Source organism: Thunnus maccoyii, chromosome 6 (assembly GCF_910596095.1).
Source record: "Thunnus maccoyii chromosome 6, fThuMac1.1, whole genome shotgun sequence".
Taxonomy (NCBI): domain Eukaryota; kingdom Metazoa; phylum Chordata; class Actinopteri; order Scombriformes; family Scombridae; genus Thunnus; species Thunnus maccoyii.
In genome coordinates, this window is record NC_056538.1 from 26,045,866 (window position 1) to 26,072,496 (window position 26,631).

A 26,631-nucleotide genomic window follows, 5' to 3' on the forward strand; every position below is an offset into this window, starting at 1 on the left:
TGGATCAAGACTGCATTTGCACAAATTAACAATTTTCTCACCACACCCCAAAATTCTCCCTCAAAAGAAAGAAAGAATAAAAAGAAGCAATATTTGAAGTTGTTCTATTGACATGGTGATCTAATTTGGATGTATTTCCTGAGATATGTGTGTACTTCCTGTTTTATAACTGTCAGCACTTCCATAAAGTAAAGCTCTTTAATTGTAAAAGGCCAAACGAGTGTTGAGTCTATATCGTAGCCTAACATTAATACTGAACAGAAAGGCTTCAAATACATAACTTTTGAGGGTATTCCACTAAAATCAGAGATGGGTTCATAGCTTTGGAAAAGAGCTGCTCATGTGCACAAACACTGGTCATAATCCTCAGGATGTCGGGGTGGATCCTGAATTCTGTTTTAAGGTGAAATATTCCTTTAAGGAAACAGATAAAGTGTGAAGCTCCAAAGAAAAAAAGCACATCAATTTAGAAAAATAATTTGTAAATGCTGAGCTAGTGTATAAAATAAAATAAATTAGCTTTTTTTTTTCAATAGTTTTTTTTCCCTTTAAAACCACAGATATTAACAAAAATGAGTATGTGCTGCTTACATTAGCAATAAATATGACACTTTTCTTTTCAGCGTGTGCTGGGTAAGTTTCAAAAGCACACTTTTTAACAGCTGCCATACACATGTTTGAAATCCTGGAATCTTTGACTGCTGCTCTCTGAATAGCCGAAAGGCCGTGTGTTTCAAAATCATAGCACATACGTACGGAGTGATCTAATATACACAATATACATTTATGTATATACAGTACATACAGCAAATCAATGCACAGATGGTGGTGACATTTTTATGTAAGATGTCAGTTAATAAGAAATTTTACATTTAATTGCTGGAGAAGTGTAGCGCTGTTCATTTCACTGTAAGCATTAACTAGTTAATGAGAAAAGCAACCAATGGGTACACTGTGTTGTTGCCTAGGCATTAAGATAAAATAAAACTTCATGCAGTTGGACAAGTTATGGCTCATTAAATACTTCAATCTATCTACTACCCTGTCCGGTCTCACAGATGTAGTTTAATAATACCATCAATAGCGTACAACACACAAAAATGCTTTTGCACGTTCTGTCCATAGCTTTAAGTCCATTACTTGTCCCAAGGACGCTACATCACTCAACTTTAAAAACATCCTTCAATACACATCATAAGAAGGGTAAACTCAGATTCAGACACTTTAATTATATCTGGGAGATCAGCTGATGTGCACATCAAAAGGCTGTATTGGAAAGGTCATTGCACCCTGTGGAATACATTGGTTGTGTCGTTGTCAGTGCTTGCAGTGGTGAAGATGGCTGTTGCAGCTTTACTGCAGGTAGCGGTAGACCTTGAAACAGTGGTTCCCAGAGTCTGCCACTGCCACATGACCATCAGATGTGAGGGCCAGGCCCTGGGGACCGTAAAGGGGGTCCGCTGATGTGTTGATGTAGGACAGGAAGGACCCTGAGCTGTCGAAAACCTGGTTGGTAAAGCAGCACAGTGAGAAAAGTTAGATAAGTGATCAATATGATAACAAATGTGCTTTCTGCTATTAATGAGATGTAGTTTACACAAGCTAACCTGGATCCGACTGTTACCCCAGTCAGCAACAATTATATTTCCATTGGCATCCACAGCCACGCCTGTTGGAGCATTGAACTGCCCATTCCCCTCTCCATGGGAGCCAAATTTATACAGGAACTCCCCATCTGCATTGTACACCTGCATGATAGATTTAAACAGGAAAACAATTAGGAGAATGACATTCAAATGTGGCAAAACATACAAGTAAATGAAGAATGTGAAAACTGGGAAACAAAAATACTATTAAAACTTTGTTTAACACACATTCAAACAGGCACAGTAGCAGCCATACCCTAACCACTTCATTTTGATGTGTTAACTTGTACAAAAAAGATGTTGGTTCTACAAAACATAATCCACAAATGACCAGTCTCAGTGCTAAGAGACTGTAAATGAACAAACAAACAAACAAATAGGTGGAGAGATCTGCTGTAGCTTTGTCAGGTATATTAATTGAAATTTAGATGTTATAGATATGCATTTATTCACAATACTTGCAATGAATGTTGTGGATTCATATTGTTGAAATCACAGAAAGCAATTTGCTATCCTACAATGCATACTGGTATACCTACTACATACACACTACACATACTAGCACCGAGCCATACCTTGACTGAATGGTTATGGAAGTCTGTTACCACAATTTCATTTTTGTTATTTACGGCCACAAAGTGAGGACCTGGAAGCAGCAGAGGGGGCAGAGAGAGAAAAAGAGGAAAGATGAGTCATCTACTGCTTTACAACATACAAGAGGAAGTTCCACACTATTTTTGGACTTTGAAAACAAGACACATAGTGGTCACAAAGAGACTCGGAGAGTTGAAGTGAGAGAATACTTGACAGAGACGTGACAGAGCTTATGTTCCAACATGAAAAAAAGAACAAACATTTATTTTTGTTAGTTCACACTCACAGTGAATCCATTACTTACTGAAAACAGGGCCAGATTTACTAAGCTTTTGTTCCAGTGCAATGTTTGCACCACTTTTTTCTAAAAGAAAAGAAACGGTCCATGTGAGAAATGAAATCGAAAGAACGGGTGATAAACTGTCTGTGCAACAAACGAAGCCATATCAATGAGGGATTCCAGTAATGCAGGCAAATGCTATCAATTATTAATGAAGACAAGTATCACTTCTTTTGCATGCATTAGTGTACATTGTGAATTTTGTTTCTGTTTTATATTATATGATGATCAGGTGTGTGTTTACAGTATAAGCCTTTAAATGCAAAATTAAATAAACATTACTAGTACATTGATGTCTATAATACAACAATCTGCTATACATGTACACATTTGGTTAGACTCTAAAATAAAGGGTGTATAGAGACATGCTGATCACTAAATAAATGAGATTTGTACAAATGAACATTCCTGTAAAGTATGAAACATAAATAAAGTCTGTAAATCTGGCCCAACCACATGCTCTGACTTATGAAGCATCATTCGTTGTGCATCTCAGTCTGTTCCTGTGAGAAACATCATAAATTAAATATTCATATAAAGTACTTATATGAATGAGAATCATACAGACCTGCAAAGTGTCTGTCTGATGTTCCTCTGGCTCCAAACTTTGTCACCAGCTTCCCATTTGACTGGAAGATGAAGACACAACAGGCCTTGTTATCAACAGTGATGATATGTCCATTCTTATCCACAGCCACACCTTTGGGTCCCATCAGTCGTCCAGCACCGATTTTGTTCTGTGACAGATAGGAGAATTCGATCAGTAAATGGCACATTTTAAATTTGTGCAGCAAAAACATATATTTTTTCCCAGCCCAGACCATTCACCTTGAATTTGCCATCTGAGGAGAAGATGCTAATCCATCTGTTGTCGTAATCTGCCACAATAATGTCACCGTTCATGTCCACTGTGACCCCTGTGGGGCGCTGCAGCTGCCCTGGTGAACGACCTCTGACCCCAAACCTCATCTTAAACTGGCCATCATTTGAGAATACCTGGAAAAGACAAAACCATATTAGTCTAAAGCCTAAACAATAAGATATTTGTTTAAATTTTTATTGCAGCACAAGAGACTGTGACTGACCTGTATACACTGGTTGTTGCTGTCTGCCACCACAATCCGGCCATTGCTGGAGGTGGAGATGCCTTGTAGGTTTGTGAATTCTCCTTTATCTCGCCCTCTTGTTCCTGTCATATCAATGATACATCAGGCTGCTTAAGAGCTATACATGTTTAAAAATAATGTACGGCTCAGTTCTTCTACTCGGGTTGACATATTGAAAATTTCAGCTTTTACTTTTGTGTTTTGACAGTCTGAACAGATAGAGGAAAGAGAGAAAACCATTTTGTGCCACAGAGGAGGTCTAAAATTGAATACTCTGCCTTATCAGGTACTCAGACTATTAAGAGATATGAGTGCGTGTGTGCTCAACATCTTACAGATCAGGCAGCAGTGACCATAATTAACATCAGAACTAGACAGTTATTCACCCACCCACTCTGTAGATCAGCTCATCCTCTATTGGGTTCTCCTTTTTCTTGGTGGTGCTGTACATACTGGAGGGCCTCCGCACAGCCTTCTGTCGAACATGACCTCCTCCTCCACTCGGGGACTTCACTCTTCTCTTCACATCATCTGGTGACTGCAGGACATCTGAAGGTTTGACAGCACGCAAACGGAACGGACTCCCCCTCACAGGCTGTTCATATAGCAGCAAAGAGAAGGTGAACTCTCCCTCCGAGCGAATGGTATATCCAACCTCATAGGTGCCGTTCTTGTTGTCTACCACCTCAGCCTCAGTGCACACTCCATCTGCAGAGACAATCTCTGCCCTCAGAGCAGCATTACCAGTCTTCACCAGTTCTCCCTCCTTATCTTTAGTAGTGACTGTGACGGTGGTGTGCTGGCCAACCAGTGTATGTCTCAGGCCTTCACCAGTGGCAACGCTTGTATGGCCCACAGCTCCTGTTGTGATCAGGACTCCCAGGTTTTGGATGGAGCGCCGTAGCCCATCCGTTTCTACCTGGCATTCCAGATGTCCATTCTCATGGGGATACTCAGGAAAGCTGTGACGCGCCAGGGCACTGACCCGCTCACCCATCTGTTTCTGGACCAACAGGACCTCAGTGGCACTGCCATGGCTCAAGGCCTGCTCTGTGAAGTTGCAGCTGCTTTGAATGTTCTCTTTACCTTGAAGCAGAGAGGTCAGCTGGGCTTGAAGCACCTAGAAACACCCACAGATTAGAAGGCACAAAGTCAGTGGGGTTTCTACTAAAATGTGGAACATTACAGTAAATTTACAATCCCTCCCATTAAAAGAAAAAAAAATCACAGGGACCTCTGACCTTCTGCTTGGTACTGCAGATGTTTTCCACCTCAGTAATAAGAGCATTCTTGCGTTGATGTAAGGCCTTCTCCAGCTCATCAAAAGTGTTACTGATTTCAGTCACTGCCCCATTTTTCCTCTCTGTAAGCTGCTTGGAGATCTCATTCACAAGCTCAATGGCAGCCGTCAGCTGAGGTAGTCTGCCACAGGAAGGAAAGATGAAGAATGCAACTTTCAAACTAACATCCTTTATATTTCACATACTTCCAAGATCTTCTAAATGCAATTATATCATTCATTATGGATGAAAGCGTACCTGTTGCGCACAGCGTCCAGCTGATTTTTCAGGGCTGTCTTATGCTGCTCCAGCACATCCCTCAGAGGAACTGTCACATGTTCCCTATGTTCTCCTTCTGTACACTCCAGACACATGGCTGTTTCACATGACTCGCAGTAGAACTCCATCACCTGCAGAGGGTGCAGTGGAGCGACAACTGAACATCTTATTTCTGTGGTTAAGTTTGCTCGTAAATTTGAAAATATATAAGAAAAGAATATTAAATATGTAGATGAAGCACAGTGATGTAACAGTGGACAGTGTTGTCATGAGCCTGTGGGTGATTTCTCATAAATCTGACATACTATGAAACACCTTCAGTCCTGTTGTTTTAACGTACCTTTCCCTCATGGTTGGGGCACGAAAGGGGCTGGCAAGCTGTGGCCGCACTGGCTGACTCAAGAACATTGCCGGCCTCAGGTCGGCTGCACTCTGGGTCCCGCTGTAACACTTCCATTAGGTTTGTGATGAAGAAGTTGTTCTGCAGGGCGGCCACACCCTTCTCTGGCAAGATAGAAGTCTGTCTGCATACTGGGCATGACAGTGTCAGAGACTGAGGAGGGATATAGTTCTGTAGGCATCTACAAAGAAACAACATTTATAGGAGATGGATTAGAAAAGGGATTGAGAGTGACATTTAGCACATCTTCCAGGGTCAACATAGTGTAAAAATGCAAATATTTATATACTTCCTCGGGAGAAAATAAGATTCTGGTGCTAACATTTTGTACTGGGTACAACAGACAGCACCAAAATATTCAAATAACTGTACTATCTGTCCATGAGTGAACAAGCTGTGGAAATCAGTGCTTGCTGCCAACGGTCCTGTGACATAAAGAATGCAGTCTGCTTTCTTGTGGCCGAGCTCAAAGCTCAAACTGTTGGTGTCTTACATTACACAAAAAGCCACAATGATGAGAGAACTACTTGTGTAAGTGACGTGATTTTGGGCCATTACACATTATATAGAGTATTTCTTTAAATATCTCCTAATTGCACCCCGGTTAAAGAACTTGGTAAAGACAGATGGAATACAAGAAAAATATGCACTAAAGCACGTACTTTCTGTTCTCCACTGTGTCTAAACAAACCGTTAATACTAAAAGTATCATCATCTTAAATTCCAGTAAATCTTGGCCTAAAATAGACCTAAATTGTTAAAAGCTGTCTCATCTTTGAATTTTGCGTAAAAATGTTTTATGGCTCTTACTGGAATTTCATCTCTTATTTTTTCTCTCTTTCATTCGTCTCCTATTGTTTTACTGCCTATCTTTCTACAGTCATATTAATCTTATTAGTTCGTTAGTCACCTGTAAAGCACTTGGAACTGCACCTATATGAAAGGTGTTGTACAAATAAAGATTAATTGATAAAGAACTTACTTCTCACAGAAGGTGTGCAGGCAGGGCAGCACCTTGGGGTTGTGATAATGGTCGAGACAGATGCTGCAGACCAGGAACTGCTTGTCTATCTGCCTGACCACAGGGCTAGTGCTGCCGGTCTCACGCTTAGCCATAGTGACAGACATTCAAAGGGGGCACAGGGACCACTTAACCTGCACACACAGGGTGGAAGAAAAGGGAGAAGGGTCAAGAAAGGCTTGAGGAAGCATTCAAACAGTCTAAGGAGGGCGTATTCGCTTACTCACAGCATGAGCACAAGGAAGAAATGAGTCATAATGATCTTAGCATTCTGCTGGCATTTTATGTTTCTCCCTCCTTTATTAAATCTGTGTCAGTAGGATGAAACTATTTTTTCACAAACACCCACTTAGCCAGAGGTTGTTGACTTTATAAGTGAAAATCCTAATCAAGCTAATGCTGTGGAAGAAAAATGAATACATGTGATAAACACCTCAGGGCAGAACTCTCAGCCGAGGCAACAATGCAGTCTAGGAGCCAACATGCCTGTGTTTACAGGGGTATTAGAAGTGTAGGATATGTGTATATAAATATGCTGTAGACAAAAAATGCTTAGACGCATCTTGTGTAATATCCGGAAATGTTCTATGATACAGAATGTCCTCTGTTTTATTATTTAATATTAGTTGAATCCCAGATGAGTGGATGCCTTCTGGCTGTCCGCTCAGATGGCAGAATTGCTGTTACATGAAATTGTATCACTGGGTCAAGCACAGATTATCCCAGTGTGCCAATGACATGTTGTACATCTGTCATATTGTACATAAGCACGTAAAGGATTACATGAACTCCTAAAACACAGACACACTGCTTTGATGTGGTCGCTGAACACTGCTTACAAAGATAGCATCAATCTATATTTCATGTGACATTAGCAACATTTCAGTCATTGGTCTGCTTATGTGTTTAGCTTGTTTATAACAGTACTACTTAAATATATTTGTTTAATTCAGCTGTACTAAGTCTGACAACTAAGTACTAGTAGTAGTAATAGCAGTAGTAACTATTAAGACCTTTGTTTTTTCAGATTTTTTCCCAGATATCTTCTAAGATACCTTTGGTCAGGAACCTGGGACATTGCAGAGTGCACATCAGTAGCCACTGTAGTTTTCACTTCATTTCAGAAACTGCTCTTTGCTGTCACTGACCCCGTCTGACCTGCACCATCCTCTAATAACCTTAAGACTGGATTGTCTCCATCCATTTCAAATTAATGTCATCACAGATGGGTGGAATTTAGAAAGAAAGTACTGATATGAAAATTCAAGGAGTGATGTCTGACAAACTCTGCCATGAAAAGCACTGATATGTGGAATTAACAACTAGCAATTAATAACTAGCAATTAATTGTTTCAAACAAAAAGTGAATAAGATACACTTCCTGAACAAAGAACATAAGAATAAGGAGATATTTATATGAAAAGCTGAACTGTGCTGAATTTACATTTATAGCTTCAGATAGACCACAAAGGAAGGATATGCATGAAGTTAAAGTATAGGGGTAGTATAATCACTGGTATCCTGACAGAAGTAGAACTTGAAATATAGATTTCACAACCATCATGTTTGACTCGAGTCAACTGCAAACCAAAGTCTAAAAGCAAACACAAATCTTATCTTTGGCCCCAAAGTCTTATAATCAGAATGTATCATCAGTAGATCATTGGTAACTGTAAAACATCATTGTTCAGTTACTGATGATGTGATAAATTTCAGGGTTTCATGTAGCTGAGAAAGGATTCCATCACACTAAAGCTTGATGACAGGGGATAAAGATGATGACACCCAAAGAAAATGTCACTTTTAGTTTTAATGTTGGATAACTGTAATTGTTAATATGAATATCAAAGTAAAGAGCCAAGGTCTATAGCTCAAATAAATCCTGAGAAAACACACACAGACCTCTCCTTAGAAAGCAAAATTAACTCACCCACCCCCTTTTCATGCGTCACAGCCCCATATCTGTATAACTCTTCAGCCTCGCCTCATCTTTCATCCACTGTTCCAACAACAAGGCTTGCATCTACACAACTCAGTCTGACCTAGGATGGAGCTAACTATCAGGCCTGCACACCACCCAGCACCAAGAACTAAAGCTTACCACTCTATCTTTCAGCTCTGAGCAGTGCCTTGACAAATATAGTTAGGCCATTTTTCTTTAAGACTAAGGAGAGGAAAGAGGAAGCTTAAAAACGCCACTCCCAGAATTCCTCCTAGTTCCTTCCCTTGACTCCCAGCTGGCTGAGTTCAGGCACCGCCACCTGTCTGTCTGTCTATGGGGAGATAGGGGGGGAAATTCACGGTGAGCTGGGTTGCCTGTCTCACATGAGCAAACAGGCCTCAGAAGCAGCTGTCCCTCTGCAACACAGAGCAGCGAGCTCTAACAATGGCATTCCAGCTCTGCTCACAACTCACCACCCCACATCTATTGTCCTCTCCTTTCTCCCCTCGCTCTCTCTACACCACATAAATGCACTCATAGCATCAGCAGCCCTGATCTCAGCCACAGACGTCTTGCAGATGGGGATTTTCTCAGGCACGCAGGCCCCATTGTTGGTCCTTGCCAAGTGATTATAAGGCCTACTGACTGAGGAGGTCTGCCGAGCCCTTTCACTGTCCACACAACCAGCCCTTCCCCGACCCTCTCTGCAACCCCCCTCCCCTTGTCTCCCCTCGAAAGCCCTCCTTCCCCAGGCTGTCTTCCCTTCACATGGACTCTGAATTACAGCAGCTGAACAGTGACATCAGGAAGAAGCTCGAGGAGCCAAAGCCCTCAGACTCCTCCCCTCTCGGCTGGCTGGCTGCTGCCTTTAGGGCTGCAACAGTCCCCCTCCTCCCGCCTTCCCTTCCTTTCCTCACTGCCTGCCTGTTCCCTCAACAGCCCTCCTCGTCTCAGTTCCTCCCACTCACCTCACCACAGAAAGAGGATCTTTCTTTAAAAACAGTCTCTCCCTGACAGCAGCTCCGTTGCGCATGCACAAAGACAACATCAATGAACTCATTGCAGATGGTTTAACTATGCAACATTACAAACCTCTGTTGAAAAGCCATAAAGGGTTCAAGATGTATTAAAACCTTCTTAAGACTGACAAATCTAAAAATAACAAAGGTAATCCATGAGTTGAAATATTAAAAATAGCACTGACAGAAATATTAGACACTGACACTGACAGAGGAGTACAGACTAGAGCCCTAAATCTGCAGTATACTGTAATGTTTGAGGAAGCATGTGACTGGATATCCTCTTCAAGGCTTCGTCACAGGAACTGCATGATCAGCACTTCATACAGATGAGGTCAATTATCCCACTCAGTGCGCAACTGTGTTTTTCTTCTTTTTGTACTGTATCTGTCATGGTGGAACATGACGCCTGCAGAAATCCATAGAACCTGAATGTTGTTTGTAAATTCAACTTGGTTTTAAAGCATCCTTTGCCACTCTCACCCTGCATTACAGTTAAGTGGCTTACTGTCCTCCCGCAGGGTCAGGCCCCGTCTGCCATCTGGATTACTGTGTCTCCCAGACTCTGATGACACCATCATGCCCAGTTACCTCAAATCTGACTTAAAGCAAATGCCTCTCGTGCACGTAAACTTGACCTGACGCACTACACAAATGCTATTACCACTAATGTATCAGTGACAATCATTGCTTGTCAATAGACCGATTACAAAGCGGTATTGTTTCATGCTTGAGGTGAGTTTTTTGTGTGTTAAACATTTGTGCTGAAGCCAGGGACTAGACAGGTCTAATATGAAGAGTTTAATTGGATGAGCTCACATTCAGAGAGAACATTGCTCTCTGCTTAGATTTCATCTGGTAGATGAGGGCAGGTAGCCATGCCCTACTCTTCACCTCTCTAAAAAAGTGCTGCTTGTTTTTGTGCTTCTGAGTAGGGAGCTGCCATACTTTCCGCAAATCAGCACTTTAAGGCCTCTTTGTCCTCCATGTTACAGAAAATAATGACTCACCAGCTAGTCCGGTACATTTCATCACTTTGAAAAGTAAAATTAATTTGCCTTGTGACTAATGGATGGAATTAATGATGTTATCTTTGGTGGATGATAAAACACTCCACTTAGAATAACCCCCCCAAATTGTCAGACTGAATAAATTATTTACTTCTTTCACCCACAATTTTTTTTTATTATGTATGAGAGCTGTTATATAATATTCTGTGGGGAGACCCTACACAATATAACTTTTAAAATTAAGTCTTGAGGGCTTGGGCTTTTTTTTTTTTTTTTAATTTTTACATTTGATAGAAAATAGTTTCTGATAAAAATGTTTGCAACAACATCTGTGGATTATATTCACTGACTGAGATATTGCTTCTAGCAATAAATGTTTCTACTGAGTTTTATTTATTTGAGTTTATTTGCATTTTTCAATGCATTGAGGAATACACATTAAATTCAATTAACCTCTGTTGTATTGGGTTGGTGGCAGAAGCCACAGTGTTGAATATCTTAAAAACTTGGCAAATGAAAACAAAATGATCAGCATGACCACCGGGACTGAATATGCTATTGCTAAAATCACTATCATGGTATTAATAAGGATATTTTCTGATATGCCAATATATCACAATAGTGAAAATGTGTGCACAATCACATCTAAAATAATGATGTCCAAAGCAATGAACTGTTCCACAGTTCATATGTCTATTAAATTAGACCAACAGCTTTATATGTATTTTAAAAAACAACAACAACTAATTTTAGTGATTTTTTAATTGCTCAGAATCATTCATTTGGACAACAAAAATGTGTAAAACAATTAGAACATGGTGAGACTTCATCTGTGATCCATTGAAAGCCTATAAATGAAAAAATATAAATGGGAAACTGACCATTTCAGTAGGCTGTAATTTGTAGATTGTTAATATCATTCCCCAGCCATGACTATTCAGGATTCCAGGATGTTTGCACTTCAAGAGCCATAAAAAGTATTTTTCCCTTCCCTTCCTCTTCCCCTGTTTGAGCAAGAGGCAAGCACCATATTCTTTCAATTGCTTCCAGCATTTTAAGTCTGCCTCTCAGTATTGTCTGTTTATTATGTGTCATACCTGTATTGAATTAAATGCACCATTATTTGGAATTCCTTTATTCTGTTACTTCCCAATGATACCTGCAGTATGTCACCACCACAGCAGAGAGGACCTCAGACTAAAAGACTTTAGGCTAAAGAGTTTTCCAACAGTTTATTTCAGCCGTCAGCTGTGTGCTGGACCGGTAAACTTGGGTGAGAGTCTCAGTGACCTGAAGAAGGAAGTACTGGCCCTCAATGATGTGCTGTTAAAATAGGCTCTAGTTTATGTTTCCATCAACATCTGTTGTGTGCTTGCGCATGTGTCACCGTTCAGTAATTGTTCCTCTGAACATTTCTGCCTGAGCAGAAGTAGCTGTAATCTTCTAAATAAACTCTCCATTATTGCTATATTTTGTAAGTTTTAAGGAAGTGTGTAATGAAGAAAGTTTTTGACTAAGACAGAAATAGAAAAAGGAGAAAACATTTAAACTATTTTCTGCATTACTGTGAATGTTGCTGTAAACAACTTTTTCACATTTTTTTTTCAAAAGCATTTGGAATTTCTGATATTTTCTGTTTGTTTCACAGGATAATAAATCAATAAACAAATTGGAAACTCGTGATTATTAAGACAATTTGCAACACAATGGAATCTAATTCAGACATGGCCCCATGACTGACCGATTGCATTGTCTCATTTGTATTTGCAATAACAATCCAAAGAGACATTGTTTAGAACAACAAAGCTGATGCAAACCAGAGAAAAAGACATCCAGAGAAACAAATCTCTGAAAGTACATTTCTGTGTTTTGGAGAATGTTAAGGGGCTGTTGTGGGGCCATCGAGGGGTGCCTTGGTCAGTGATGACTCATCAATCATTATTCATGCAACACAACCTCTGCTCCTCAAACTAACAAGCTCCCCTTACATTTCACTGCATCAAATGAAGGAATCTGTCTCAGTGCATCAATCTCTGTCAGACCGGTAATTGCAGTGGACTTTGGGATTCACATAATGAACAATCCATGGACATACTATAGAAGGCTTTTTAGAGCAATAAACTCAACATAAGATCTCTATTTGAACCACTGCTTTTTTATTTTATGTTAGTATTTATATTACATGCCTGCCTGACTTTCTGAGTCTGGGTGCATATATATTATATTTGGGGCATTGCATTATACAATAAATGTCTAACTAACTAAAAATTGCTGGCCAAGTCTGTACAGTGGTAACACTGCCACATATAGAAATTGGGTCTCACTGTAAAATGTAATTAGTTACTTCACTGCAAAGATTAGTACTGTAGTTGTTTTTCATCTCCTTTTGTGTGCAGACATTAGATTGATAAGATCTGACAACTAATGAGAGGAGATGAGAGAAAGTGACCACATCATGTCAAGTACAGCAGTCAGCAGTGTTTTAATCAACACTGACACAAAAAGGCAGTCAGGAGTTATCTGTGTCTCTTCCTGTCAGCCCACTATCACAAAAGGCTGGCAGAAGACAATGCGGCACCCAGGCAGTGTGTCTGCAGGCATAACATGTACTGCAGATTTTATAAAAGGTCAATCAGTGCACGAGCACAGGGCCCTGACTGGGACCTTTTTCCACCTGCAGTTAGAGCTACAGGGTAACTGGTGTCTCTTTGGGTGAATCAAATAGTCACATAACGTCTTGTACATGTTGCCCTCTGTAAATACACTGGCACTGTTTTTTTTTTTTGATGATTTGAATATCAGTGGTCACTAGTCACTATTAGGAATTAGTGTCGTTGTAACTTTTACACAAAAATGTGTAATCTCTTTACAATGTGACAAATGTATGTTTAGAATGTTTGATGAACTGGATGTGACTTTGTCATGATGGTTTGATGGGCAACACAAATGTTAAAAAAATATTAAATGCACAGTATTAATGCTGAATTTTTTCTATGTACGCCTTTATAAAACATCTCTACCATAGTAGAGAGATAAAAAAAAAAGAAATGTTGTGTTCAGTCATCTTTAGGCTGTGACATGTTTGGCAGGGTAGATGTTAACCTTTGAAAATGGCTGAATTTTTTGTTTTCCTGGAAGCACTGCATCATCCGGGTTTAGTTTATCTCTACATACTGCTGAAACAATACAGTTCACTGAAAATAAGGATGGCAGTTTTAAGTTCAGCCGCTGAAGTTTTAAATAAATAATCAACCCTGTAACTCTACATGTATTGATGGTGATGTGTTTTTTTTACTGGTTTAATTATTGATTTAAAGCTTAAACTGAGAAATATTGCTCTGCAGCCTTATAAAGTCTCATCTAATATTCATTATGCACATTATATCATGTCTGATGTGACTATGTTCATCTTCATGAGGATATGATACACTTATGAAAGCCTTGTGTACATAACTTAAAGTAAAATGCCACCAACCAGTGAATGTGTTGACTTTAATGAAAATGGCCATGCCTGAACAAGTGGTTCAGGAAAATCCATCTTGAAATGGGGCAATGTACTGAGTCTAATAATTGGATTAGAGCAATCTTTCATGTAGACCTACAGTACATGCAGTATAATGAGCCGAATATAATCTATATAATAATGATTTATAATGGAAATAGAAAAATAGAAAACTGTAGAAGCTTCTACTGAATCAAATGACTTTACATTACTTATCATTGTCCTTACTCCAGTATATTAACCAGGAGTAAAGTATTCTAAGTCCAAATTAACTGTGGGGTATTTTAATTGTGTGTAGCGTTATTCTTTACTTTCTCACAGGTCAATACCAAAGTTATTACACTGCAACATGTTTAAAATTAGGTCATATAGTTCAGCTAAGTCTTTATTTCCCAGCATGGGAAATTTCGTTTTCACTTGATGGCAAGTAATAAAGGTCAGGAGGGAGGTGTACTGATCCAACACATGTGCTTTATTAAATTAGTTTAATGAGACAACAAATTCTAAATTTAAAAGATAAGCTAAATCATTTCAACAGATATGCATGTAGAATTCAATCATATTTGGTTTGTACCATTTGATTTCCATCCACAGGTTAAGAAAATCTATTTATCAATCAGTCTATCTTCTCTTTTGCGAGAGAATTGATTTTGACATCAAATAGGGTCAAGCTAGATCTTCATTACTGCCACATGTCTGCCTTTGATCAAATTTGTATTCAATGGTTGTATCTAGTCACTCCTAGGCTATACCTCTGTTGCTGGCAGCCTACACTTTGTCATTAGTTCAAGATTTACCATGATGTATGGAGACATTACAGAGTATATCAGTACAGCCAATATAGCATCTAGTTTATACCACAGTTCTTTCACACATGCTGCTGGCCTTGTCTACCAAAAGAACAGGCAACATAATCTCAAAGACTCCAAGCCCATGCATGTACAAATGATGCAACCCTGAAGCACAGAGTGACACATGTAACCCCTGCTAAGTATCTGCCCTCAGGCACAGCATCCAGGGCCGTCTGCAACCTTGCTGTGAACCATGGCAGGCAGGCAGCAGAGCAAAACCAGCCAAACATTTCCATCAGCTGCATTCATTTAACATGTGACTTCCGAGATAGTTTAACACAAAGATGAGCCATGCTTCAGAACAAAAGACTAATCAATAAAGAACCACTCAACCATCTGCTCATGGTCCAGGCCAGAGGTGTGAAAAATGATGCATTGGCTGTTGCTGTTGCTGCAGTACAATGCCACACAAGGAGTCACAGAGTGACATAAGCAAACAACACGATGATTCACATGTGGCTTTTCCCAGCAGCATACCCCATACAAATTCAGATCAGAAAACCAATGAAAGATCACTAATCCTCTAAACAAAAGAGCATGTATGCTTGATTATAGAGCCCAGCCCTCAGACTGCAGCAGAGATGCCCACCTGCTACAGAGCCGGCAGCCAGGGCCGCCTAAGAGCTAAAATGGAGAAGTGTGTGGGCTGGTTGAGGAAGCTATAAAGAATCAGAGCAGTAGAGTAGTGTTTTAGTGCAACAGTTGCTCTTAAACGTCCATAAAATAAAATGCTTTTACCTCATGTTTTTCAAGATAGATGAAGAAAAACAATAAAATATATCACAACAGAGATGACATCATGGTTAATTATACAGACCCTCTGTTATTTACCAGTGCACAGATGCTGGATGGGACGTAGTAATCAATTATTCATCTGCTCCCATCCCAGTCATTGTATTATTGAGGAATCAAGATAATGGCACAAACGAGACAAGAAAGCAGAAATACGATACAGAAAGGAGGGAACGAGTGAATGGTCAGATTGTACTCACATGAATTCCCAGCAGGAGGGAGTGGAGTGTCAGCATTGCAGGCCGTAGAGAAAGCTTCCCATTGTAAGTGTCCCAATCCTCTACAACAGAATCCACAGACTGGGCGACAGAAAGGAAAGGGCAGGGTCTGTCTGGGAGAAGAAGGGGACAGTAAGGAAGAGGCGAAGGGAAAGGAGGAGATTAGGGGAGTGCCTTACATGCAGCATTGGTCAGACGGCTGATGGGAGGAGTTAAAGAACCCAATAGCATATGGAGGGGGCAGGGAATATGCAAACGAGACAAAATCTCAGGAACTGACTGAGGGATACAGTCTGTCTGGTGCAAAGGGGTTTGGCTTCCTTAGATACCACCCAGTTCCCTTAAAAGGACAAAGGATAGAGTTTATTACCTTTGAGGTTTGAATTATTAGGGTGTTAAGAATTATTGGGGTGTAAAGACAAAAGGAATACACCCATGAATAAAACAAATGAGGCAAAGCCTGTAGTAGTTTAGTGATTCACAGATTCACTGCATGCTTCATGTCATAGCTTTTTCAAATTTACTTCATGAGGCCTCAGTGTCTTTGCATTTTTACTGTAAACAGGAAAATTGCTAATTACTATGTAGAGTCTATGATGACAGGGAAATGAGCGGGTGCGGGGGAAGGCAGAGTAATGGGTGTGTGCAAACAGCAGGGGTGTCCTCCTTCTTATGGAATGGTTGATACAGTTATTTGGGTGGATTCAGGTGGTGGTATGGGGGTTGGGCCAGGGCACTTGATGAGTCTGCTGTAATATTTAATAATATAGGCTGTCTGCAGTGGGCAGAAATGGAGATTTTTTTGAGATTTGGAGGTTTATTTGTGGGAAAGTGGGGGATGGGACAATACAATTCAATTTAAGGTTCACCTTTATTGTCATTTTACAATACAGGACTGCACAATAAAATGCAGTTGTAGCCCCCTCCTCACTACACATACACAAAAATGTATAAACAGGTCAGATATTTTAATTACTATGTATTGATGCGCTAGGCAACAACTAATGAGAGGGAAGAAGACAGAGAAAGGGATGAATGAAAATGTGGCCCTGTATTGTAATGTGGATGCACTGTGTGAGGCTGGTGTGGTGGTGCAGGTGGTGGGGAGTTTGTTGGGGGTGGGGCTTTGGGTGAGGGGCAAACACAGTCATCTCTGGGTTTTATTCTGCAACGTGGAGTTGCCATGGAGACTGCTTCCACCGTAGTTTAGTCAAGATGGCTGCTGCAATCTGACAGCAGCAGCAGCAGCAGCAGCAGCCATGAGGAGGTCACACAATAGTGTGAGTTACTGTAGGTGACTGACTCACTGTCATTAATGACTTAAGAATCCAAATTTATAACTATTTCATTAGATATTCATACATTATAACAAATGTAACATCATTACAATATGTCAAATTTGCTAAGGATGTGTGTTTATTTTATATATTAAGCTATTCTTGGCAATTTATTGAAAAAAATTCTTCATGGCTTCTTGTATTAACAGATAACTGAATATCTGCCAGGTCATCCTGTCACTTGGAAATACATACAGTACCTAGTTAACATAATACAGACAGCATGTGTTATAGGCGTGTACACATGAAAGACAGATAGATAAGATAATCAATCTAGTAACAAGGGTCAATCTGTTACATAGAAATGTCATATTATTGCATTGCCAATTCAAAACAAGTAGAGTACACTTGTAGAGTAAAACTCTCAGCAGACATAATAATATAATTACGGTGTGGCCTTTCCTCACGTTAATGATTGCACTTTTAAAATCATTTGAGATGCTATTTTTTATAGCCCTTAGGCAATTAATCTTCAGATGTTTGACTGATTTCATGCTCATGCTGGAACTCAGATAAGAACAACTCTTCCATATCTCCCCTGTATCCTAAACTGAACTGAGAGGTGTTATATGGCTATGTAATCTCGAATTTACAATGAGATTATGAAAAAACACTATATTTCTATTGTGTTGTTAAGAATTCATTAACCTTGACACAAACCCATCACATGAGTGTACAGGCATACATGACCCTAAGAGTGACCCCGTATTTTAACTGTAGGATTTCTGGTTTAGGACCCTTAAATCTTAAAAAAAAAATGCTGTGTCATCACACAACACAAGTATGGTAGGACTCTATAAATATGTGGTTGATTTTCTAATTTTGAATATGTTATAATGTGCAAGGTAAATACTCTTAGGTGGAGAGCAGGACCTGGACACTTCAGCAAATCTCATACACTGAAACTCAGGTATTCATTTATTTATTTTACTGCTCTCACTGATAAGAGATACAATTACAAAGAAAAATCTTGACAACTCACGATTTATCGACAATTGCCTTTCTTTATCTAGAATTTAATTGGCTATCCATCTTAAGTCTCATGATCATTAATCATAGAGAAAGAAAAGATTACTCCAATGGTGTCTCTAAAAGAACACACCTAAAGCAAAGAAAGTAACTCTCATTGTATTACCTCATAGTTGCACTTCAGTCAGACAGCAGGACGTAGTCCTAAAAAAATAATTATTGTAACTCTGATTCAACTGCTAAGAGATTATGCTAGTTGAATTTACATTTAGAATTGCTAGATTTATTGGCCCAAACTGTGGCCTCATTGACCCCAGGTCTGCTCCTAGCTTGTGGAAAAACTGGGGTCATAAAGCCTGGCATTGCTACCCCGTACAGTGTATGATGGTAATAGGGAAGGCTGATACTTCCCATCATAATAGACTACCAGGTGTTGGATCTTCAACAATACTTTTTTCTTCTCAAGTTAATATAAGATCAGCACTCTTCACTTTGTCGCTGACTGTCCATAGTGTAGCTCTACTCAGATACAGGCTGCCTTTGTAACACTGACCCATTTAAGCCCAAAACAATGGCTGAATTGAGTAAGACCCTGAAAGCATCCACAGCCCTCTGCATTTTTGATGCACTTCTGTGACAACAGAGAAAGATAACAAAGAGGCAGAAAACAAAGATATTCATCACTGTAAAACTGAAAAATAGCAATATTGTATTCAAGCATACAGTACAAGTAGCCATTTCTCAAAGTATCAAAAATAACAGTCAAAACAAGATTTTAATAGACTTTCTCTATACTCTCTTACACTCAACATTCTTTGTATTTTCTCAATACATTCTGCAGGGTTATGCATTTTAATCCAAACAAAGAGCACTCACTGTAACACTCAAGTTTTAACAGACATTAACATTTGATGAGGACAGTATCATATTGTCAAAGCAATATTATTACGCATGGATAAAAATTAAGAAAACAATGGTTTACACTGAGAGTGCCCATCGTTCTTTTGTTTAGTAGATAATATACAGATGGCCTGGAAATCAGCAACACCCCTACTTTCTGAGCAACAGTTTACCATATTACTGTTATATTCTGCCATCTAGTGGTACAACATACATAATGGCCTTTCCTCAACAAAAACATTCCTCAAACACATTCCTAGAACCTTCGCAGTCTCTTCATAACCTCAGTATCAACTTACACGTGTAAAAAGATAACAACACTCAGCAGATGAACTCACAGAGAACTATGAGTGATTACAAATAACACTAAAGTTACATGTACACATTCCTGATTTTAAAACTTTCAAAGACTAAACACCAGAACCAGTACCCTTATGGACAGTTTCCTTACTGTTCTGTAGTTTGCTCATATCTCCAAGGCGTTTGAAAAAGCTAAAAAATATTCCAGAGGTCTCAGTCTTACTCCACGTACTCTTGGGGGGAATATTTTCACTATTTCTCTGCAGGTGGTTGTGGGTGCCTGTGGGCTCTGCTGATTTGCCTTCTTGGTTTTGCTCCCCAAGCCCATCATCTGCTGGAGCATGGGTTAGAGAAACATTTGGCTTGCTTTTCCCTTTTGCCGATGGAGAATTCTGATCTGAGGCACCCAATTCTTTAAAGTCGTGAGAGAGGTCAGTAAAATCAAACACTTGATTTGAGTTGTGTCCAGCACCCTCTGCTTGTAGTATCCCTGTATCTCTTGCCGCAGGATTAGGAGTTCTACCTGTAGGCTTAACCCACAGATTGTCTTCCTCCTCCTCTGTTTTAGGGACTTTAGTGGGTAGAGTATGGCGGCGACCAAGGTTACGTTTTGAGGGGGACTGAGGATTGAGCAAAAATCGAACCAAGTCCTCATCGGTTGGGTCTCCAGGATATCTCTGTGTCGCCTCATCGAAGGTGCGCTGACGAGGCAAGCCACTTCTTGCACCAGGAGATTTCTGATTTTCCAGAGAATACTCCCCAGATGAGACACTGCTGCGGCTGTTCTGATAGCGCAAAACCTTCTTTGATGCTTCACGCAACTTTAGGGCCTCCGCCTCATTATTGTCCTGTAGATCTTCCTCATCATCCTCAGTGGTGACTGAGAAAGCTCTACCTGTGAAGGAAGTGCTGGGGATCCTATTGGCTGGGCGTGTTAACCCACTAGTGTCCTCTTTTCCAGGAGTTTTCATCTCCTCTCCATGTAAGATGCCACCTTTTGCCTTGTTGTCTTCGCTATTAGACTGGGTGTTCTTGTGTGAAGAGTTCTCTGTGAGTTCATCTGCTGAATTCCACTCTTTTCTGCCCATCTCCATAGCCTTAAGAGAGCCTCCTCTATTTTGATTTTTGATTTGACCAGTGAGGAGATTAGCCTGAGATATAATCTCTGATAGGCTCCCATTGTTGGGACTACCACTCGTCGGGCTTCCATAAGTGGACGAGGGCCGTCCCGATCGTCTCCTAGAGACACGATTGGTAAGGAAGTTCTGCAGCATGGACTCTAATGCAATACCATCCATTTCTTTGTCTCTACTGGAGCAGGTAGCTGTGGACCTACGCTTGGCAGCATTCTGCAATCTGTCTCTGTGTCTTCGCTTCAACTCTGCCATCTCTCGGGCCTTGTTTTCCTGCAGGAAATCTCACAGTTAATGTAAGCAGGAGATTTTTTTTTACCTCAGTGAAGGAAAATCACTATATATACTTACCTGGATGGCTCGCATAAATTTCTCACAGAAAGACTTGAAAATGGAGCAACACTCCTCCAGTTTGAACTTGCTGGGGTCTTCACAAAAGTACTCTGCCACAGTGTCACTCACTGACTGCAGTTCCTGAAGATCAGTCTCTATTTCTGCCAAGCAGACCTCAGCCTCCTAAAATAGCCCAAATCAAAACATAAGAACATGTAATCACTATTCACATCCACACAAACTTGGCTGAATCAGACCAACAGAAGGCTCCCTTACCTTTAGAAAATCCTCCATCTGAGCCTTTAGGTCTTCCTGCTTCAAGGTGTCAGCTTTGGCATGTTGCACTTTCTTTGACTGTCTTTCAAACTCTGCTTCAATGTCACATTTATATATTCTAAAAGTATGAGGAAAAAGATAAATTCTGATGGTACAGCAAAAAAAGAAGGTGAAAATACACTGAGTGCCTTAAAAATGAAAATGCTTACCTTGCTGCAGCTTCAATGTGTGTGAGTTGTTCTGGAAATTTAAGCAGGGCCACATCAGCATTCTGCGCTTGCTGTGTTGGACATGAAAGTTTGTATAAAAATCAAGTTTTACAAACATATATTTAGAATCAGAAAAACTAACAAAAAAGTACATTGCAATTAGATCAAGGTAATTAAAGCTACTTGCCATCACAACATAATGCATAAGATTCATCCCAGGTTTATTTGCTTTGGTATCCACTAACTTCAGCAGAGAAGCCATTCGGAAGCCAATTGCACTGCCAGCATAGCCACCCTGTGATCAAATGAACAGAATGAGACTGAGAGACATACAAACACAGTGGAAAGTCATCCAAGGAACCACTATCACATATCATATACTTACAGCATTCATGTAATTTCCAGTCTTCAGTACCAGGCGAATGACAGAATGGAGATGTTCAGAATTCAACAGTTCTAAAAGAAGACATGAAAGTGGCGAATTCCAAGTCTAAATTAGTTTACAACTCTAATTCAGGTCAAAATATGTTATGAGTATTATCTAGTTAAAATCAAACAAATAATACCCTCTCCAGCAGCTGTCAGAGTGCCAATGAATTCTTTCATTTCATCCATTAAGGGGAAAAATTCCTCTTTCAGAACCAAACTGCTGACACGCGCTTCATAACTAACAGATACAAAGTTTGTATCATTAGTAAAGTGCCACAGACATTCAACACTTATGATATATGGAATGACATTCAGATAGCTCACCTGGGAATATTGACCAGCATTAGCATAAACAAATCTGCATCAGGGAGTGCGGAGCGCTCACCCTTAAAACTCAGCAGTTGTTTCACCTGTATTCATTGAAAGAACCAAAAAAACACATATTTTTAAACCAGATTGTTTTTTATGAGGTAAATTCACAAGCAACAAGACTGTTTTATTTGTATAACGCATTAAGCATATTTTTAAAAAATGAGCAGCTGTCACTAGCACCTCCCCGTCATCTGGCAGAAGCTTGCACAGCTCCCTCAGTTTTCCGGAACCAAAACTGAGACTGCTTCCTGATTTAATATCTTCAATCATGTCTCTTACAGGCCTGTGGAGGGAGGTGGAGAGACAGGTAGTGTTCAGATCATGTTTTTCTTTAGGGCTGGGACTTCTCATGAGTACTGTGTTTCCATGTTAAGGCCACATTTTACATCTCTGGAAGACTCAGACTGCCCACACACACAAGCCTCTACCTGCTCAAATACCTTTGTGAAACAGCATCACCTTCAATACACAGAAAAGCACATGCTGTACAAGAAATGAGAATGATGGAATATCCTTTGACAAGAAATATGTGTTTGGAGCAAGGAAAACATATGCACATGTTTGAAGAAAAATACAGTAGATAGAAGCACTAAATAATAATAGATCACTTTGCAAATCCATTATGTTTTGTTTTGCTGTTGGTGACATTTCAGTTTGTGTACAAATGTTTTAGGCCATCATCAACAATTGTATGGTGTGTTTTTTCTATTTCCTGTTAGATCTGTTCCGTAGGCTACATAGCCTGAGGCAATACATTTAACTCATCTGGTTACCTCAGGGAGGTAACCTGTTATGGCTGTAGAGCAGCGTTGATCAGACCTGCCAGGACATGCTGGCTTTCAAAGATCTATGAACATGAGGCAGCCATGTTGCACACTAATCTGTCTGAATCATCATCTGCTGTGGAACTTGGAAAGATTATTGAGCAAAAGCAATCATACTTTAAGTATACTACCACTGACTCACCGCTTGAATTGCTTTAGGAAAATTCCAATGTTCATACTCTGCTTGGAGCTGAGGATGGAAACCTAGGAATGGGAACAGAAACAGACCTGGATATAATCAGCTTGTCAGTTGCTAAGATAATCTTACTATTTGCTTGAGCAGTGATTTTTGTATCAGAGATACCTCAGCTTTGCAAACAGACAGTTGACTCCAAAGGTTAAGAATCTCTGTTGATTGAATTGAACACTCAGGGCAAAGATATCATTTTGCATTAGTGATACATTTTCTCATTGTCTTTCTTATTGTACATAGGTCAAAATAAAAATTTAGTGACAGATTTTACACTTTTGACACTTTTAGATGTATGTTTGACCTTGATTTATCTACAAAAACAATGACACTGAAGGATAAAAAAATATGAGAAAAAAGTCTTTGTTTCTGGTTGTTTTGACTACTTAACTAAAGCTTGAATACAGAGCACTACTATGTGGAATAGTGCTGTATGAGAACACAATTATGCCTTCCTTGAGCAAACAGATATGAAGAATAGTGAGACTCCACCCATGTATTGTAAATCAAAACAGAAAGATCCTGAGACATTACATCACAGTGTTTATTACTATCTTGGAAAGGCAATGTACAAATAAATCAATTATTTTGCTACCCTTACAGTGAGTTAAAAAAATCTTATAGATTATATGTAGTATAATATTTTTAAGGTTTTACTATTGTTCAATTCCCTATAAATTACATGGATTATTTAGTTATGGCATATGCAGAATGGATTAAACAGAAGAGATCATTATTCACATTTTGGGTCCTACAGAGAATTTGCTCCAATAGAGGTTTTAGGTTTTTGGTTGAGCTAAACATTGTAAGAATGATTCCTGTTTATCTCAACTGCAAGCCTTGTCAAAAAATCTATCCAAGTCAAAATAACTTGTCTCTACATCTCAGCATTACACAACAGAAAATACCATACATTTCAATCTATTGCTACAAACCCTTGGGGTTAAAGCAAAGTGTGACACTATCCTCTGGCTGGTTGTACTCACCATTTCCCCTCCTGAGGCAGCAGTTGGCATGCCCCTCAGACTTTGGCGTTTCAGGGCCTTGAGTTGTTGTTGGCCCTGCTTGTGGCTGAACAGCTCCTCCATGTGATCAGTGTCCAGCTCATATTCCCCATCAGGTTTATCTGCTGTCCAGATGTTGTGCTTTCCTATCACGCTGTGTTTGGGAATGGTTTCCCAGTTGAAATTGCGCATCCTGGAGCGCCGGCGCTCACCTTTGGCAAAGAGACCCGGGCCATTTAGGGATGGAGGGAGGCCAGGGGCTGGAGGTGGAGGAGGTGGTGGAGGCGGTGGAGGCGGTGGAGGCGGTGGTGGCGGAGGTGGTGGTGGAGCGGGAGGACCTCCTGGTTGCATCTTTTGACATGAACCTCTCAGAAGGTTTGGGATGCAGTCATGGTCTCAGTTACACATACTGGCAGGATTAAAGCCTCGTAATGAAATATAAGATGTTTTTAAACCAATGTTTTTATGGGACTGCGGTGCAGCCGTTGTCCTGGAGAGACTAGTTCAAAATGATGTCATGTAGGGTGATGCATTCAGACTAAAGGAGGAACAGAACAGGGTGTGGACAGAGTTAAAACAATTGCCATGTTAACTACAACTGTAAGCAACAGTGGTTAGTAATGGATAAAACTTTCTCCACTGTAGGCTACCTCAAATTTAATTGTAATACTGTATCTTCCTAAATGGTTATCGAAACTTAAGAAAACCATCAATAACCTATGATACATTTTAGAATGATAACACAGAAATCGAATCTAATATCATGTCAAATCTATCATAATACCCACAAATTGTAATGGGATTATTATGGTTTATAGTGGTACCTTAGGGAGACACTATAAAAAAATAGTTTTTGAATATGTTAAATTCAGTGCAGCTGACTGTTCATAGTCCAGTTATACTAGCAGCTTGTTCTTTGACAAAACATTAGGCCCTCCTGTATTTGAATGGAAAATGAAATGAACATAATTTCATTGGCGTTTTATAATGCATTTAGCTAAATTTATCCACCTTAATTTATACACTTCTAATACCACAATTTTTAATATACTAACAGTAGGTCTATTATCAGGTAAAAATCAGGAAGTAAAAAGATAACTTACCTTTGTTTTTGTTCATCTGCTGCACTATTATCCTCATTTATTTCCTTTTTTCCAGTCTTATTCCTTTGTCCTCATGTTAAAACTTAGAACTTAAATAGTACAGAGTGTCAACAAACTGGATAGCGCAAGAAAAGAGTGTCGAAACTTTTACCTGCGTGTAAACGACACGCCCAGGTAACTCATTTATGTCCATGACAGCCCACACCTTCCGCAGCAAGAGGAACTCTGGGTTTTGTACTGAACTCTTTTGGCTTGTTGGCAGGAATTTGTGGCCGCGCTGTGTTTTCTGTCTGGTCGTCATGAATTCGTGATGTTAACAGTCCAGAGGATTTACAGACTGGTCCAGCGTGATTAACTGATAGAGAGAGAAAATTGATTTCTTAAAGGCGTTTGTAGTAGGTTACCACTTCAGCCTACAACAAACCATAACTATTAATCATTCTGTTCTGTTAGAGCTCGTGTTTATAATTGCCTCGATATCTTTCTTTTCATCAGTTGTGTGAGCAAAAACAAATAAGCAAATCCGTGAATAAATGAATGAATGAATGGATGAATGAGTGGTTTTAAAAAAAAAGTTAAACAATAGATAACATAGCTACTATGGTTAAACATTAACCAAAGACCAACTGATGGGCTTTTGGTCAGCCTGACCTTTATCTGCGGGGTAGCAGCAAGAACTTCAACTCTGTCCTAAAAATGATAAGCCCTTAAGAGGATGGTAACACCCTAAATAGATTTGAATGCCAATCATTTGATTCTCTATGCAGGCAATACCAATAAACTGAGGCCGAGTCATTCCTAATGCCCAATTGTACAAGTTACTCATCTTGCTGAGTAACCTCATCTTACTTTTCTATGAAAAAATGCGTCCTTAATAATGCAAGGACATTTTAAACTTACTTATTATAAGATTTTATACCTTTAAGAGTACATTTCTTGCAAGTTGTAGCGAAAGAACTACAGTAGCTGTTCCTTTTATAAAACACTTCACAGAATTTATAGTCTCAAAATAAAAAATAACTATGTTGAATTGTCCCTTTTGCTCAGCTTTACCTTTAATGTGCTTCGAAAGCCTGGCATTATAACAGAAATCCCAAGGAATATTAATATTTTTGGCTGCATACAGATATCCACAGAAGACTGAAGGGATTGACTCTAAGGAATACATTTATGATTTAAGATGGTCAAAAAAATATGTGATCACTCTAAGCTGTATACCACCTGAAGATCCAAGCGGGTAGTTCCGAATCTG

General features: G+C 39.6%; 2 protein-coding genes across 2 annotated transcripts; both read right to left on the reverse strand.

Moving 5' to 3' along the window:
• Positions 1-1,204: 1,204 nt before the first annotated feature.
• Positions 1,205-16,100, reverse strand: LOC121898882 (tripartite motif-containing protein 3-like). The gene is made up of 13 exons (XM_042414377.1): positions 15,983-16,100; positions 6,628-6,800; positions 5,586-5,826; positions 5,225-5,376; positions 4,928-5,108; positions 4,077-4,806; positions 3,666-3,769; positions 3,409-3,576; positions 3,149-3,317; positions 2,545-2,604; positions 2,222-2,292; positions 1,608-1,748; positions 1,205-1,506 (listed from the first exon to the last, which is right to left on the reverse strand). The coding sequence occupies exons 2-13, from the start codon at positions 6,771-6,773 to the stop codon at positions 1,354-1,356; spliced, it is 2,316 nt and encodes a 771-aa protein (XP_042270311.1). The 5' UTR covers positions 6,774-6,800; positions 15,983-16,100; the 3' UTR covers positions 1,205-1,353.
• Positions 16,101-19,062: 2,962 nt separating this feature from the next.
• fhdc4 (FH2 domain containing 4) lies at positions 19,063-26,620 on the reverse strand. Its single transcript, XM_042414372.1, has 13 exons — positions 26,601-26,620; positions 25,380-25,734; positions 24,259-24,814; positions 23,225-23,286; positions 22,439-22,541; positions 22,211-22,296; positions 22,024-22,124; positions 21,843-21,913; positions 21,645-21,752; positions 21,458-21,528; positions 21,249-21,366; positions 20,991-21,155; positions 19,063-20,912 (listed from the first exon to the last, which is right to left on the reverse strand). Exons 3-13 carry the CDS (start codon positions 24,625-24,627, stop codon positions 19,617-19,619), a joined length of 2,550 nt encoding a protein of 849 aa, XP_042270306.1. The 5' UTR covers positions 24,628-24,814; positions 25,380-25,734; positions 26,601-26,620; the 3' UTR covers positions 19,063-19,616.
• Positions 26,621-26,631: the final 11 nt, after the last annotated feature.